A 17,803-nucleotide genomic window follows, 5' to 3' on the forward strand; every position below is an offset into this window, starting at 1 on the left:
AAGGGTCAAAATGGGCTGCACTACTGCAGGTTGGTCACATTTTTGTGTCTTTCTAGATATCAAATATTCACAACCAGCACATGTACACATGATTGCTAATTGAATGGGGTGGGGGACGACAAACCTGACTGTTCATTTATTTTGCTTTTGGACTTTTCAGACTTTTTTTTTTAAGCTGTATGTCCAAAGCAGCAGCTTTATTTTCTCCGTCACCTTAAGCCATGCAGCATCAACATGATGCCTGAAATATACTCAGAGTCGCAAAGTGATTTCATGCTCTTTATTCAGCTCATAATGGTGAGGAGGAATGAATGAAAGTCCCCTCAAAGTATCTGCTTTATATACATTATTTACACAATGGGCCGCACATGATTGGTTAATTCTGGAATTCTACTGTAAGCCAATCAGGTTGTGGATTCACTTATATCTGCAGCATGATTGGGTGGTTCCTGCCAACCAATCATACTGCTGCATTGTTCTAGGACCAATCAGACTGCTGCATTCTGAATCCTATTGTTCTAGGACCAATCAGACTGCTGCAGTTTGGATCCTATTCAACTCAGTACATAGCAATGCCCCAGGGAGCAAAGGTGCCCTTTAGGTCTTCCCCTGACACCCATTAAGCCTCAACCCTGCACACACACACTCCCTGCCCACCTTGGTCATTTGTTGATGAGAACGGTTATCTCTTTCTATCCTTCATCTGGAAATCTGGAAGCAGGAGTTAATATGTGTTCTTTTAAGTATAGGAATCAAGAAGTAAGATGGTTTAGATTCTGTACTAAAAATAACAGAAAAGTCTAAAGCCGGCACAACATAATTTTCTTTTATTTTGCACATTGTAGTTCGTTCCAGCTGTTGCTTGTTGTGGATGAAGAGGGACAGGAAACTATTCAAGGTGAGGCTCTGCCCACAACCACTGGAAATTGCATGTAGACCTCTCTCTGGATTCAGACATGCCGGCACAAATTTATCACATACTGCCAAGCACAATTTTTTTCAGTCATAAGGTCTAGATACCTTTTATTAATTAAATAAATCTACACAAAATGAAAGCAGAGATTCCTAGGAAGCCAATTTTTGCACCCGGTATTTCTTTATTTGTGTATTAGCCTCCCAAACTCTCTTCAGCTAAGGTCAGCTCCCAAAGTGTTACATTCTGCCTTTTTTCTGCTCTGCCACATAAATATGACATCTGAGTAGCCCTGATTGTGTCCAATCCTGGCCCACAATAATTGGAGTTTGTACAGTGTAGAGAGGTGCTCCCACTTTACTTTTTATTAAATAACAAATAAACTTTCCAAATGCCACCCTGTTGTTGCAAATGGTCAGACCTGATAGTCTGTTCCAGAGGTGGACCACTTTAATGGCCCTGGTTTCATACTGTCTTTGACATCTATTGCTGGCTATTTGATGGTTTGTATGGAGTTGTTCCTGCGATCTATAAACTGGGAAATCATTGCAACCAAAAAACTGCTACCATACTCAAAGGGCAAGTCGAACTCATGTAGAAAATAAGCTCTAGAGTCCCTTCAAACAAAGTATAAAACATCAGTTTCTATGTATAAGTTTTGACGCCATTTGGAGTGCAGACCTTCATCAGTTCTGCCCCTGTTCTGGCGACAAATTAATCGCAAATTGTTTCGATTGGGCAGGACTTCTGAGTGCTCTCCACTTCTGGGTTGCTCTCAGATACACCCAGCAGTCTTCCAAAACAGGAGCAGACTCTCTTCAGGGGGGAGCACAACTCCCTACTCCTTAGGGCATAGATAGCGGGGTTCACCATAGAGTTCACCAGACAGAGTGTGCTGCAGAAGGCAAACGCTTGCTTTATGGAGTCGTCTAGTTCGGCAAAGATGCTGTAAGTCATGAGAGCCAAGGCTGGTGACCAGCACATCACAAGAACCACCAGGACAATTACTAAGGTCTTGGCAAGCGTGACATCTAGTCTCACCTTTGTGTTCTGCTGGCCTGTTTGAATGTGGTACTTTTCCATGTACACCACATGCTTGCGGGCCTTCCAAAGAACATTCATGTAGGCATAGACAATAAATGCCAGAAGGATGGCCACCAAGACAATCCAGCTTGAGAGATATTTGTTGTCGACAAAAGGAAAAAGCTCGGAGCAAGGGGAGCTGAGGTGGCAGCAGTTCCATCCCAGCAACGGCAGGAAAGCAATTAGCATGATGATGACCCACAGCATCACCAGGGCCACCACAGCTCTTCTGCTCGTGACAAGGACTTTGTACTCTGTCGGCCTGAGGATACAGATGTAGCGGTCAAAGGCCATCAGCAGCAGGCTGCCGAGGGAGGCTGTGAAAGACGTGTTGACCCCCCCAAGTTTTAGCAAGAAGATGTCCTTTGATGAATCAATCTTCTTGAAAACATGGAAGTTGACAAAGCTACAGACAAATATCATGCTGGCTAGCGTGTCTGCCAAGGCCAGGCTGCTAAGGAAGAGGTAGGAAGGCTTGTTCCGGATCTTGGGGGAAGAAAATATGAGGTATAGCACCAAACAGTTCTCCAAGATACAAAGGCTCCCAACGCTGTAACAGAGCACGGCAATGACAGTCTGAGCTGAATTGTCAAGTACCATGTAGCATTCCATGGGCGTTGCACTGGAGCCGCATTGAGAGGTGCCGGCCGTGGTGTTCTTGCACTTCTCCATGCCGGTGAACTCAAGAGTGAGCAAGCTTTCTTCAGAAAGGCGTTGTCTTCTTTTGCAGTATTTATGGTGCAACTGCAAGAGAGTTGGAAATGAGAGAACTTAAATATATAATAGTGTACAAATGCCATCAATGTGTTCTGCTCAACTCCACCCTGTATTTACTAAGTTCTATCTGCAAACCCCCACCCCCACCCTGCCCTTTTTAGCTGCATAGTTTCCTTGGTTGATTCCTTCCTTCTTCGTTTTACTATATACTGCATTTCATTTCTTTTTCTTCATTTTTTTTAAATGCAAAACTGCATTTTAAAGAATTGCACAAAAGTACTGAGTCACATTCGTGTCTTCTATTAGGCCTCACAGCAAAAAAGGAGAAATGTATCTCAAAGATGCTGGAGAGGATGGCTATTTTATTATTCAATTAGCCCCGCATGTTTTGGCTCAAAGGCTTCCTTGTTTCCTTTCAAGTTGTCATCTGGCTGTCTTGGGAGACAATGGAGGAGTGCGCCTTCGAGGGTGAAGTCAAACTGTTGGAGAGTTATAGTGTCTGCTGAAACTGATACAGGAGAGACATATTTTGTTGCAGCTGGGGCAAATGAAGGCATTCGGTTGTGCTGCTGCAGATGCACCAAGGCATTTCTTCTCTCTGCAGTCCTCCCAGTGGTCATTTCTCCTCTGGTCACTGCTGTGGTCTGTCTCCAGGCACTGTGGTTATCTGCGAGGGATTCCCACACGGCGGGGCTGATGTTGCCAGCCTTTATGTTTTACAAACTGCTCAAAAGTCATCCTGAGGCACTTTTGTCCTGCAAGATCTTTGAAAAGGAGAATTATAAGCAGTTTGTAAAGAAACTAGTAACACTTTCAAAAGGTACCTGAGCCAAATTGCAAAGAGCTGATTAAATGATAAAATAATAATCCTATCCAGCACCTTTGCAGTATATTTCTCCCTTTTCTTTACATCATTGGATGCTTCCCGGGTTTTGTATGTTAATGATTTTTTTTGAACAATTATGTAACTAGTTTTTAATGGGTTTGTTGTAACTAAGGCCCGGGGACCAGATCCAGCCCAATCGCCTTCTAAATCTAAAACTTTTACATGAGGAGAATGTGTCCTTTTATTTAAAATGTATCTCGGGGTTATTTGTGAGGCATGCCTGGTGTTTTTACATGAGTAGAATGTGTGCTTTTGTTATTTCTGGGGCATAGGAATTCGTTCACCCCCCCAAATATAGTCCAGCCCCCCACAGGGTCTGAGGGACAGTGGACTGGCCTCCTGCTGAGAAAGTTTGCTGTCCCTTGCTACACCATCATGTAAATTGCTTAGAGGTCTTTTGCTCTAGTAAGTGGTATATACGGTACATTTTGTTAAAAGAAAAAGGCAGAATGAATGTTCAGTAACAAGGTTGTCTGGAGGTATCACACTCCTCCATAATGGAGTAACAGCACAGGTGTAGCACTGTAGCCTTTTAAGAACATGCAGGAAGCAAAGCCTCTTCATCTTTTCATGCACTATACTGGTGCATCTACACTGTCTTTAAAAGATTAAAAACAAGATATACATTTCATTTATATGTTTTCTTTTCCTGTACATGCATGGTTATGCAAAGCTGCAAGTTATTTATTGAGGCTGAGAGCATGCACATGACATTATGTAGTGAACTGTTTGCGCATTTAAAGCTAGCAGCGTGCGACATGCTCTGTGCTCCTGCGTATAAAGCAGCTAATGGGAAAACCAAAACAATGATATAATAGAAGCAGAAGTGCTAAAAGGCGTTTTCTTTCTGAAGAGGAAGTTGTTTCCATCATGTTTCCTGTTTTTACAAGCATACTTCTTTAACTAGAATACCCTTAGAAACCCTTTCGGGGGGGAATCTAGCAAAGAGAAGTTAGGCAGCCTTTGATGCTACTAATAGAGCTAAATTAAATGAGCATTGAAGCCTTATTCCAAGCCCTGGGTTAGGGTCCGCAACTACATGACATTCCCTATAACCTCTTGCCTCCAGAGCTTTTTTACAGCACCACATCTGCTTTTGCTAGCTCCTGTTTTCTAATGTTTGCTTCTGCCAAGCACACAGCATTCTGGATAGATTCTGGTCTGTGCTTTGGATTTTTGTAAACCTGGGCTACCTGACATAACTCCTTGAAACATCTAGTCATGACAGCTAAAGGAAACCTCCACACTCAAAGGCAACATAGATAAGGAAGGAAGGCTCTGTCTATTTTTGTTTCCGCAGCTTCTCATTTCTGCAATCTTATATTCGGTTCTCCACATTCTTGTAGCAATATGTGATTTTTTTTTTTTTACCGGTAAGTCTTCAAGAAAAATATTCAGCATTTTAATGTAAATCTCTCCTAATAACACCTTTTTCCATGTAGTTGTGACAAATTTACACCCTTTTGGTGAGCAATTTCTCCTAATATAATGTATTTTGGTAAGTTATTTTCACTAACACACTCATTTCTATGCACACTTTCCCTTAACATACCCTCTTTTTAAAACACTGGTTGGAGAAGTGCATTGCAAAATTCAGGTAAGTGTGAATTTCAAATGATGGCTGTGTTTTGGTTCTCATATTGTTTTGGAAAGTGTGAATTTGATAGATTCAGCTTCAAATGTGAACTGAATTGAATTCCTCTTCCATCCCTAAGTATAGGTACAGATCCTGGCTCTTAGAGGCAAACATCAGGATATGGCTATCCCCTGCTTCTGAGCTTCTCAGGAGTCTCTTGCTAGCCACTTTTAAAGAGAAAATATTGAGACCAAAGCTCCATCTTAGCACATCCACATCCATTCACCTTCTTTCTAATTAGGAGTGAGGACCTTGCATAGGGTAGAATCACACTTTGCAAAAAACTGTGGGGCTGCTGCTGAAACCCCATGTTCTGACATTGTGTTGTTCACTGTCCTTCCTCCAACAATTTGAAGTGAAATGCAAAAGTGATAGAAGAAAGGGCAGTAAGGCTGCATTCACAATATACATTTAAAGCACATTCAAAGGACATCCCCACCACCACAAAGAACTCTGGATGCTGTAATTCACCCCTCACACAGTTACAATTCCCAGCAGCCCTTAGCATAACAAGCTACAAAGCCCAGAATTCTTTGAGGGAATTAATGTACTTCAAATGTGCTTTAAAGGTGCCATGTGTACACAGCCTTCTATATTACAGAAGATAAGAATTTGATAAAGGCCAGCCATTTTCAGCATTTCTGCTAATGAGCTGTTCCACCCTTTACAATCCTACCCAATGAGAGATAACGTTAGCGAGCATTTAAAAAACAGTGGGCTGCTTCAGGAATAATGCCCAACTATGTTTTGGTATTAAATAAACAAGCCTGCCTGAGCCTCAAAACATGTATGCTCCTTACCTCACAATCTCTCCTCCTGCATGGTCAGTAGATCAGAAGCATTTTAAACTAACAAGAGTTCCCTATTATGTCCAATATTAGTGAACAAACCAGGATCACAAACCATGGTTTGCTCCTGCTTTGTTTGAGCTATCTGTAGTTTGAACCAGGGATGGAGAACCTGTGGCTTTCCAAACGTTGTTGGATTCAAACTTCCGTCAGCCCCAGCCAACATTGCCAATAGTCAGGGATGACAGGAGATGTAGTTAAGGAAAGCAACATTTGGCGGGTCAGAGTTTATCCACTCCTGATTTAAGGTAATCCCTATTCCATGGATTCTGACAGAGAAAAGTCATTAATTTAAAATTGTGTTCTCCCTTGGAGTGTTCTCCCTTGGAGCACACCTGAAGCTTGAGCAGGCTTGTTCATATAAAGCTAAACCACAATTTAGTGTAACATTTGAAAAAGGCCTTAAAGACTTATTGAGATCCCTGAGATTTTCTCTCAATTTCATCTCACTCTCCTGCAATGCATTACTGTACATTTATTGACTAGAGAACTTGGATTATTTAGAAAGGCTCTCAAAAGCAGCGCACTGTGCTCTGCAGCTTCCCAGATGCATGTGCAATTATCAAATGCAATTTTCTTCGTAAGGTTTTACAGTATTCAATCACTTTTCATGTAAAAAAAAAAAATCATCAAAAGAGCCTTTTACTCCTTGCTTCCAACTACAAATTTCAAATGCAGGATTGTCATAATCACCGCTGTAAAATGAAATTTTGGGAAGGACCTACCTGGCTGACTTCTTGCGATTTCCTCACCTGATCCGAAAGAGTTGCACAAAATCAGCCCGAATGTTGATCTCCGCAAGAGTCTGTGGGAAGAACAGATGTCTGGAGAGCTAAAACCACAAAGTAACAGCCTTTGCAAGAGAAGAACCACAGAAACCTGCAAAAGCTGAATCATGGCATGTCGGAGAGTAGAGGGATGTGGTGGAAAAAATAAGACCATGTGAGATTCAGCGCTGGCTTGATCTGCGCTGGGACTTTCCAGGAGTCTGTGCCTGGCTTTCTCTGTGCGACCTTTGAAATGGAAGGAAAGCAGGCAGGCATCAGCTCTGACAGGAGAGCAGGTGGCAGGAGCGGAACAGCTCTCCAAAGGCGGCCACCGCAAAGGGCTTGTGGGGCAGAGATCTCTGTGTCAACAGTTGCCACCACCAGAAAATGTAAGCAATGTTCTAAAAAGAGCTCAAAGTTGTTTGCAAAGAGCACTATTGTTTGTGACACTCACACTAATTTCATTTGTCCCACTGTTGTCTCTCTTCTCAAGGAGGCTTTGAAGCTCCAGAATTTGGGGAGCCCTTGGGCAAGATGGTCTCAGTGAACCCTCCTCCTGGGTTGTCCCCCTTGTTACTCTCTTCCTTTGGACCCAGTCCGTACCCCTGCCCAGACAGAGAACGCAAGGGAAATGGAGGCTGTTACTCTTTCTCCCTGATCTTCTTGCACACTTTAGAAAGGACAGGTGAATGAAGAGGAGGAGGAGCAGGGTGGGGGGGCAGCAATGGGCCCTTGCTGGGGTGTTGGGGCATCATCAGACACCTGACAACTAGCCCTCTTTGAAACCCTGCAAAAACCTGTTGTTCCCTAATGAGGAGCAGGACAGAAAGCAAACAAACAGGTAGGCACATTAGAAGCAACAACAGTGATTCTGCCAGTAAGGGACATTTGAGCATATTTCTTATAAATGCCAATCTCGTGAAGATTGCTGTCTGGAAATTTGGGCTATGTTCACAGTCCTATTTACTGTGCACTTAGTGCCTTTCCAGTGATTGGTCTTTAATCCATGTTCATATAAAGTTATTTGGGTATGTTCATATGACGGCTTACTCTGCATCCACTGCACTCCCACTGCTAATTTCTGAAGCCGCATTGACACAACATTGGACACAATCCATATTGATCCTGTAGTTTTACAAATACTACCATCACCAGCAAGGCTTCCTGGCTGACAGGAATGCATCAAACCGTAGTATTTGTCAAACTACAGGATCAATATACATTTCCAACCTCTGCTTAAAACCTCCAATGAAACAGAGTACTGTACACCACTTTCCTGCTGCAACGTGTCAAGGAGAAACTTATCGCTCCCTTGCCTCCAGGGGTGGCTGGTGCCTATTGGGAATGGTGCAGCAGAAGGCAGGAAGACGAATAGCAGATGGAGTCAGTGCCAATGAGAGGAGCCAATTAATTCTAATTTCCCCCCATCCTCTCCTCTGCTGAGATCTACAAAGGCAACACTTGGGCTATGTGCACACCATACATTTAAAGCACAACTCCCCCAAAAGGAATCTTGGGAGCTGTAGTTCCCCCCACAGAGCTACAATTCCCCAAACTGTCAACAAACTACGGTTGCCAGGAAGCTTTCTTTTGGGGGTGATTTAAATGTATGGTGTATACCCAGCCTGAGAGGAGGAGGAAGCTCATAGGCAATGCTGTTCCCTGGATTGGATGTAAGAAGATGGGCAGGTACAGATGAGATGAGATGGGCATTCTCTCTATGGTTTGGGCTGTGAGATGCACACCTTATGATGCTGTCATTAAGCAATGCATTCACACATACGAATTGGCTGTTTCCCACATATCTTTTAATGTTTAACGGACTATTGTATTTTAATATTTTGTTGGAAGCTGCCCAGAGTGGCTGGGGAAACCCAGCCAGATGGGTGGGGTATAAATAATAAATTCTTCTTCTTCTTCTTCTTCTTCTTCTTCTTCTTCTTCTTCTTCTTCTTCTTCTTCTTCTTCTTCTTCTTCTTCTTCATTGGGCCACACACCCATTTTCCTTAAGTCAAATCTTAGAAGTTGAGCGTGGTGGCATGCTTGTGGTAGGTCTGTGCCACTTTGGGTGCAAAATCTAGAGGCTGACGGGCCCTCAGGTGATGAGGCAAAAGCACATCTAAAACCCTGTCAATGTTTTTCACTGAAAAAAAACAGGAACAGAGGAATCCAGGAACTGGAGCATCGTGGGAAAAGAACAAGACTGGTTATAAAAATGACAGGTTTACAGTCTCAGCTGTATTAAGAAGAAGGATTGCTTCTTAGCTGAAGAGAACATGGCTCTTATCTCGTGCCTTTTTGGAGTGGAAAAGAGAGGAAAAGTCAGCAAGTGCAGCTGTGTTTGCACACAGAGCAGAAAGAGATAACAGCAACATATTGTAAGAGAATCCGGAAAGATTAGCAGCAACGTACAGTGGTACCTTGGGTTACAAACACCTCAAGTTACAAACACTTTGGGTTATAGACTCCACTAACCTGGAATTAGTACCTTGGGTTAAGAACTTTACCTCAGGATGAGAACAGAAATCGCGTAGCAGCAGCAGGAGGCCACATTAGCTAAAGTGGTACCTCAGGCTAAGAACGGTTTCAGGTTAAGAATGGACCTCCGGAACGAATTAAGTTCGTAACCAGAGGTACCACTGTATTGCAAGAGAATTCAGTGCTCCTTTTTTCCTTCTGTGCCTGCATACCAAACAGTACCTGCTGGAGGAAACAAACCTCCTGAATCCTTTGAAGGCTCAAAGAAGTACTGAACGCAGGATTGTGTATAACTGCCCCAACACAATCATGAGCACAAATCATTATGAATGCACAATAAATGGGATGTCTGGAGGGGCCCTCAGATGGCTAAGAGTGGTGTAGCTGAAGCAGTGGAGGTCACTGACAGAAGCTGACCGGGATACAAGAGCAGAGAGAAAACTACTGTGGGGGCTACAGAGGACTTTGACAGGAAGGTCATGGAGCTTGTGCTGGATCTGGGAATGAACAGAAAGCCTTTGAGGGATTTGGGAAGAGACACATCATGTGATCAAAGAGATGAGAGAGGTGGATGAGTTTGGCTGCAGAATACTTGTTAGACATGAGGGGGTCAAGATGGAAAGGTACCAGCTGCCTGAAGATGCCCAGTGGGGACACCAGGTCTAGGGGAGGGAGCTGAAAAGAGGAGTAGGCTAGTTTCTCCCACAAAAATTTCCGGTTCTGAGAAGAGCTTTTGTAACAGATTTCATTTCACATCTCTTGTTAAGCATAAATTGGCTGAGATCTTGAAAAGCAAGGATGGAAGCACCTTTCCAAGTTATTTGTTCAATTTTGCGTAGCTTTTGTAAAGTGGAAACCTTTTAGTGGAAACTTTTTCAAACCTAGCAATTACATCGTGTGGATGCTCCCCTACTTTGGGCTTGGGATAAAGAGCTCAGTGCACTCTTTTCATACCCGCTGATTTCAGATTTAAATCAGGAGGAAGGCTATTAAGACAGTCAACAAAAGTTTCAATAATATTATTATTTTCCACATTTTCTGGGGGGCCCTTCACCCAAATAGTTTCCCTTCTATTTTTGTCCTCGTTGTCAGCTAACATGCACCAGATTTCCTGTTGTTCCAAGGCAGGTGATTTTAGGACTGCTTTATTTTTTAAACTTGTTTCCTTAGCCTCCGGGGCGACTGAAGTTGCCCCCTCCCCCCGTTGAGCTGTGAGTTCTCTGAGCTGATTTCTAAGGGGCCACAAAGGTTTCATCCCAGTCTTTCATTATATCTGATCTAAGTTTTAAAGGAATCTCCATCGTGAAATCAGCATCTACTACTTTGCCACCTTTTCTCGACTTTTGCGCTGTGTTTCAACAAATCTCAGAGTTGGAAGCACCAGTGCTTGCCCAACTGCCACAAATGGCGAGTGCTGAGGGGGAGGGCTGTAACTGCCATTGCAGACTGTTGCTGTGAAGCCAACTGAATTGAGACAGGGGTCTGTGCTCTACAAGTTGCCTTCTCTGCTCCCCTTTCCCTTGATCTCTTCAAAACCCTTCCCATTCAGAGGGCAGCCCTTTTCTTTATGTTACAACTGCGTTAAAAGTGGCTTAAGCCATTTGCTTTCTCCTGTAACAAGCAATCTCTGAAGAGATCTTGAAGTCTTCACTTACCCCCTTCTAACCACAGTAAATCTCTTTACAAAATAAATCAGCCCCACCCGTTTTTGTTCTAATTATGAGCACTGTAACATGTACAGACAGAATTCGCTATTTTGATAAGCGTTTTTTTAAGATTTTGAGTTATCTAATATAAACATCTGTGAGCCCTGGGGTTGGGGAGAGAAAAGCTATTCTGCCATCTTGTGGTGATGACGTCATCCGCCTAAGCATCCTCTTGCAAAACTGCCTGCCTGTGCTTAAGGTTTGTTTGGTGCTTTGCAAAATCTGTTGGGCAGTCTAGACACCTGTCAGCCAGGAAGCCTTGCTGGTGATGGTGGCCATTACTTGAGTCTCCTTAAAAACAAAGCAAAACAAAACATCTGATAAGTCTTGGTCCTGTCCATCCCCCCCCCTCTAGAATGGCAGAGCCTCAGGATGCAGTTGATATTGGGCCAGGCGGATCAGTGGTCTGACAGAATAAGGCAGCTCCCCTGCATTTCCCCAGCTGCCACTCTTTTGCCTTTACTCTCAGTTCATGAAGTGAGAGTGATTCATCTCCTCATGAATGCAGCAAATTCACCTCAGCCAGGCAGCAGGAGGGGGGCAGAGGGGCACTGGTATAAATGACTATCAGACTTTGAAAAAGTGCTATCAAGTCCAATGTGTAAATAATTGCTACTATTTTGACTTTTATTGTGTTATCTTCCTTAGTGGGTTGTGGAAAACACTATTATGAATAATGCTTTTTATAGGGTAGGATAGCATGCACTGAGATGAGTTTATGGAACCAAGGGATCAGTAGCCTGGTAAAGTTTGGGAACTACTGCAGTTAAAGCTTGCTGGGTCAGCCAGGCCAGCCATTCCAAGTCCTGAGCAGGCCTTGTCCAGTAAGGAAGGCAGACTGGGAAAACCCAGCACAAAACAACTTTTAAATTCTCTGCCTTCTTTACCAGGCAAGGCACTCAGCATGTGTGCTCAGTGGTGCTCTTACGAGATCTCGCAGGGCTGTCTGAGTTCTCGCAGGCATGGCTCTGGAAGGGTGATACTCACATGGGCACAGTTTGAGTATATGCATTCTTAGATATACGTGCCATCCCTGGAACATAACCACCACGCAATATAAGCTGCTGAAGAAGACCTCTGAGGTGTACTCAGTTAAACCTCTGTGCAAGTTTATCCAGTGGATGTACCCTGGCAGAGAGTTTCAGGTGAAGCACTTCCACAAGCTGCTCAACAAGCTGCTCAAGAGTGATTTTGGATGCTTGCTGGACAAGCACAAGACCCTCCTGTGATACTATGATCAGCTGTATTCCACAAAGCCAAGATTTCCATTTTCTGAAAACCAGATCTCCGGAACCTTTACCTGGAAAGATGCTTTTGACAAGAGGTCTCTCTTCGTAGGATCTGTCCATCTTGCTTTCGCAAATCTAGGCTGTGGGAAGACTCATGTGTTGTTCAGTCATGGAGCATTGGCTAGCATCATTATTAAAGTATCTTCAAAGAAGCCCTGCTTGTTATAACTAAGGGAAGCTTGCCACAAGCACACTAAAGCTGTAGTTCCAGTTCATGTTTATTATAATTTATATATCCCACTCTACCATGGGGGCTTTCAGCCTGGTTTCAAACTCTCTAACATTCCTCAGATGGAAATAGGAACATTTCTCACTCCCCCACAACTGACCTTCATCGATCAATGGGGCTTACTCCCAGGTAAGCGCATATAGAATTGCAACTGCAGTTTCTTTTTTAAGAAAGTAAATACAGTCTGTCTGCTTACAGTTCCCTACCATCATCATGATCATGATCATCACACTCACATGTTAAACACTGCTCAGCTAATTGTTGATCATCTCTCTATGCAGCGCTTATTTTAAGTGTAAGCCAAATAATTCAAAGAAAGAGGCAAATGATTTATGCAATGCTGTTGATGCACTTTCCAAAAAGACAAGGCCATGCCCCAAGGAGATTCCAATCTACATTTCATATAGGGAAGGCAGCAGAAGGAAGGGAGGGAGGGAGGGAGAACCAAAGCAGTCAATGAGGCAACGGGGACACATCTCCACAAATGTCATTACATGTACTTAGGCTTCTATAAATGAATAAACATAAATTAGAATCAGTAAACACTTTCATCTTACAAGTACCTTTTCTCCCAAGAAAGCTGGACCCTTTGTATAGCAGATCAAAGCTCCAGGTGGCTTTATAGATGGGATGCCCCAGTCTGGATGCTTTCTGAGGTTCTCTCCATTGCACCGCCTGGGTTCCTTATGTTGCCCTCCTTCAGCAACTGGGCACTGCACACCCTACGCCTCTTGTACTCATTGGCTCTGCCAGGGCATCCATTCCTGACTGGGTGGTAACTGGCCAAGGTTCACCCTCCTCTCCTGAGTAGAAATGCTCTGCTGTGCATCCCTTCTTGGAACAAGCATGGGGGAAGAAACCCTCCTTTCTGTTTAATCAGCACTCCAGTCAACCTCAGTTGCAGATCACCTTCCAGAGTTAGATTTTCCTCCGAGCTACAAGAAGTGTTTTAAGTTGCAAGCCAGAGCAGGGAAGTATTTATTACTTCTCCATCTCTTGACTTCTGCAGGAGTCTGTCAGCCAAAGAATGCGCCCAGTCTGCTGTGGCTTTGCTATGCATCACCTTTCCTAAGAGCTCAGTGGTGTGGTTAAACTCTTGTGGTGTTTCTGTGTAGGTAGGAAGGCAGGCAGGGAGATTGCTGCATTTGGAAGACTTCATAAGCCCCTGATCAGCATTATCTAACCATTGTATAGGGATTGATTAAACTACCCATTTCCATTCTCATTTCTAGTTCCCCACCTGTCTGCAGCAATATGTATGTATATATATATATATATATATATGTGTGTGTGTGTGTGTGTGTGTGTGTGTGTACACACACACACACACACACACACAGTGGTACCTCGGGTTACATACGCTTCAGGTTACGGACTCCGCTAACCCAGAAATAGTACCTCAGATTAAGAACTTTGCTTCAGGATGGGAACACAAATTGTGCTCCAGTGGCGCGGCAGCAGCAGGAGGCCCCATTAGCTAAAGTGGTGCTTCAGGTTAAGAACAGTTTCAGGTTAAGTACGGACCTCCGGAATGAATTAAGTACAGTACTTAACCTGAGGTACCACTGTATATATAACCTCCTCACAAAAACATTGTGAGCATTCTAGAGCTTGTCTGCACCTAAGTTTAATGTGTATTCAAAGTTGTTTAGGTTCCCATTTAAGCCTGTGTACACACATAGCCTATGAATGCACAGGGGCTGTCCCCCCCCCTCAAGAGTCTGCTTTTGTACATGGTGGTTTGCAGTTGTACACACCTTTGCACGATAACATCATCTACTATCCATGTTGTCTGTATACATATGGGCATGTTTACAAACTAGTGTGTAATGGTGTTCTCTATCCACCTTCCCTCAATTAGTGTTTTCATACTCTCTCTCTCTCTCTCTCTCTCTCTCTCTCTCTCTCTCTCTCTCTCACACACACACACACACGGGTGGCTAATTTAGTGTGTTGCTTCCTATTTTGCCTATTTCATCCATAGGCAAGTTAAACATGAGGTTGGGTGTGGGGCACAGTCCTGGAAAGTCAGTAGGTCTGTCCCAGTGGGAGGGGGACATGAGAAATCCCACTCAAGTGTACACATGCACAAAAATGGAGCATATGTGCAGGAATCTGTGAGCTACGGAACAAGCCCAGTCTATTCTAGTTTTTAAAAGAACAAGGTCCAATAGAATCATTACTATAAGCCATGATGGGTAAACAGAGCCTCCATGTTTTGAGGAAGTGTACTTAGGTCAGTGGTGTAGCGTAGGTTGCCAAAGCCTGGGGCCGGGTGGAGGGGATGGGGTGGGAGGGTGTTGTAAACAAAAATTGCCCTTTTCCCTTATGGGGTATCCAAGAGCCCATATAGAGTCCTTACATAGGTTCCCTATTGGTAGGAGAGAATAACAGAGGCCAACCAGAGTATATTGAGAAGCAAAGCAGCTAGTAAGCTTGATCTTTATTGATCTGTTGCAACAGGGTGCTCCCCTCACACGCAGGAAAGGAGGAGGACCCAGAAAAATGGTGTGCAAGGCCTTATAAAGACTTTTGAAATTGCCACCCTGTAGATCAAGACCACCCCCAGAAACATCATACATACATCACAGAAGGGGTGTAACCTAAGACCACCCCTCACATACATCCCACCTACATCACAGAAAAGGCGGTCCAAACAGAAATTTAAATATTGCTTATCGCTTGTCCTTGTTTATCTCCTGTCTGGCAGGTTACGTGATTGGATTTCCTGGGTAGCCTGATCAGTCTTTTGTAATGATAAATACTTAGTTCCTGGGCTAGGTCACAGGCTCACACCCTATTCATATTTTAAATGTGTCCTTAAGACAGGATTTGTGAAGGAAAAGACAATGGGGAGGCTTTTCCAGTTTGACCTTGCAGAGAAAACATTTGCTCAGTTTAGGAATCAAAATGGTTCCAGGTTGGCCTTCCTGTGCTGATCTATGTATGTGCTTGATTGGTACACTTATGAGCATTACCATATATCTAAGACCATAAAATTCCTATCACAAGGGAAACAGACTCCGTACGCATGAGCATTCAACTGTCTAACAGCATCCATGTCACCCAAGAGATCACAGCCACAGAGATAAGAAAAGAAGAGTCATTCCATTGTCTGAAGAGATCACTTCCTGGTTCACATGGAGAAGCCATTTTTAACAGAGCACAGCAGCAGAAGCGTGCAACTGTATTTAGGCAGTACTGGGTGTTGAAATTCTACGCCACTAACACTGTATGCTTAAAGCATAACAGCAATGACTGGTTGCTGCTCAATCACCTACAGTTAAAAGGCAAGAGCAAACCAATTTACTGGTGTGCTGTACTGCCACCTGTTGGGGGGGATGTGCCATCACCAGACCATAGTTTACCTGGTACATTATACTGTATACAGTATAGCTGACTATTATACAGTATCTTTAAAGCCCATGTTTCCTCCTTCAAATAATTCTGGGCATTGTAGTTGCTGAGACATGAAACTCTGTGAGGAGTAAATAGCAGAGTCCGAGGAGCGGAGTGGAATGTTCTTTAAAGGTGTAGTGTGTCTACAGCCTATGAGGCAATACAGCCTATTGCTATGGCCCCAAGAAGAGTCTGAACATATAAGCAGCTGTATTGATCCATTATTAAACACACACACAAAAGAAGCAGGACATAGCATGATACCTAATTTATTAGGTGGCATGACTTCAATCCTATGCTGTTTTCTGCAAGCAAGCTCCAAGGAAATCAGAGTTGCTTACTTCTGGCTGCAGGTTCAACATATACAGCACGTTAAGCTTTAACAAAAGATCTTTATGCAGTTGAAATTCTCTCTTTAGTTTTTAATTAGAAATTCAAGCAAGCTTGTAAAGGGGTATTGCCATTTAAACTGCTACCACAAAGCAGGAACCACATCAAAGAAAAATAATATATAGCCTCTGCTTGGTTATTGTCCTCATTCTCTGACTTGGTCTGTGGTAAGCTGTCACAAAGAAACCCGAAAGCCTCCTTATCACCTTATTCACATGCCAGAGCAAAGACGGTCCATCAATTTCCCTAGCCCTCTAGCAGATAATGCCATTGCTCCTGTGCTCTGGAAAAAATAGAATAACTCTGTAGCTACACACTCCTACACTTCGCTTTGCTATGCTACTATTATGCTTCCCAGCCACTGGCCAAACCTGGACTAGAAGACTTGGACCCAGAAAGGTCCACAACTGGGAATTATCTTTGGGTTCCTTGTGATTACTGATAGAACCGTCTGTAACCTAAGACAGCCAATAAGAGAGATAGACGGAGTCAGGTGGCCAAGATGGAACACAAGCCAGTGGAACACAACGTCAGGAGCTGCGGGGATCTGTGCACAGCTTGCCTCCTGTGGTGATATGGTGAAATGCAGGTAGCAACTTCTCAGCACCTCTGGGTGCTAGACGATTCCTCCCATCCAGGCAGACCATTGGATCACCCCGGAAGAGGAGGAGTATAAAGGGCTTCCAGTTCCCATCAAGCCTTGTCTGAACTAGGTCTTCCTGAGCTCTACTGTATTCCTGTAGCTGTTTCACTTAAGTAAAGTATTATTATGTGTCTGCACCCCAATCTTTTAGCAGCAAGAGACTCCGGGGGGCAGGGTACTGTGCTTACCCCGGGTTTTGTTTCCAAATGATAAGTGGGTTTCAAATAATAATTTCTCCCTTTCCCCCAGATATGTAGGATGCGAGTTCCAGTAACACTCAGAGCATTTAATGGGCCTTATTCCCATAGAGATATATACTTAGATTTGCAGCCTTTAGTGCCATTCCAAATGAGGAAAGAATTCTATGCCTTTACAAAGAGTAATTCAGTGAAGTCCATTGCTCCCACAAGGACAAATAAGCAGGCTAGGACAAACATATATTTTTAAGCCTGGGATGCATGAAAGAAAGAAAGAAAGAAAGAAAGAAAGAAAGAAAGAAAGAAAAGGAGAAATAACTAACGCATCAAGCCCCTGACAGAGAATTTAGGCTATAAAGCCAATGAAATATCTTTAGTGCTTGCAGCGAGTGCTGAGTCTTCTGGCTGCTTGTTCAGGCTAATAACTCGGTAGCCATAGAATTAAGTAATGGAGGCCATTATCCTACACGGACCCACAGTAGACAAAAATAAAAGCAGAGAGAAAGATAGCAGCTGACTAGGGAAGAAAGGTTCCAGAAGATTTGTGCCAGTCTGCTTTGCAGCGGTGAGGGAGGTATGTGTGGGAAATACTTATAACACACTTATAGCCACTCTGGGTGGC

General features: G+C 43.6%; 1 protein-coding gene across 8 annotated transcripts; it reads right to left on the reverse strand.

The window, feature by feature from the left end:
- Positions 1-810: 810 nt before the first annotated feature.
- Positions 811-13,719, reverse strand: CNR2 (cannabinoid receptor 2). 8 transcript variants are annotated; one of them, XM_083455656.1, is made up of 4 exons: positions 8,882-11,775; positions 7,305-8,701; positions 6,809-6,888; positions 811-2,740 (listed from the first exon to the last, which is right to left on the reverse strand). In XM_083455656.1, exon 4 carries the CDS (start codon positions 2,666-2,668, stop codon positions 1,628-1,630), a length of 1,041 nt encoding a protein of 346 aa, XP_083311782.1. In that variant the 5' UTR covers positions 2,669-2,740; positions 6,809-6,888; positions 7,305-8,701; positions 8,882-11,775; the 3' UTR covers positions 811-1,627. The 8 variants fall into 8 exon arrangements, with proteins under 8 accessions (XP_083311782.1, XP_083311786.1, XP_083311784.1 ...); XM_083455660.1 differs by lacking the exons at positions 7,305-8,701; positions 8,882-11,775 and adding an exon at positions 13,116-13,719; XM_083455658.1 differs by lacking the exon at positions 7,305-8,701 and having other exon boundaries at positions 6,809-7,096; positions 11,277-11,775.
- Positions 13,720-17,803: the final 4,084 nt, after the last annotated feature.

Source organism: Podarcis tiliguerta (genome assembly GCF_965153285.1).
Source record: "Podarcis tiliguerta genome assembly, chromosome: 8".
In the NCBI taxonomy this organism is placed as follows: domain Eukaryota; kingdom Metazoa; phylum Chordata; class Lepidosauria; order Squamata; family Lacertidae; genus Podarcis; species Podarcis tiliguerta.

Coding starts and splice junctions, on each gene's coding strand:
- CNR2 (XM_083455653.1), bottom strand. CDS start 5,633: ATGCAGCCTTACTGCCCTTTCTTCTATCACTTTTGCATTTCACTTCAA. Junction 2,741..5,486: donor GTGATTCTACCCTATGCAAG/GTCCTCACTCCT, acceptor ACTCTCTTGCAG/TTGCACCATAAATACTGCAA.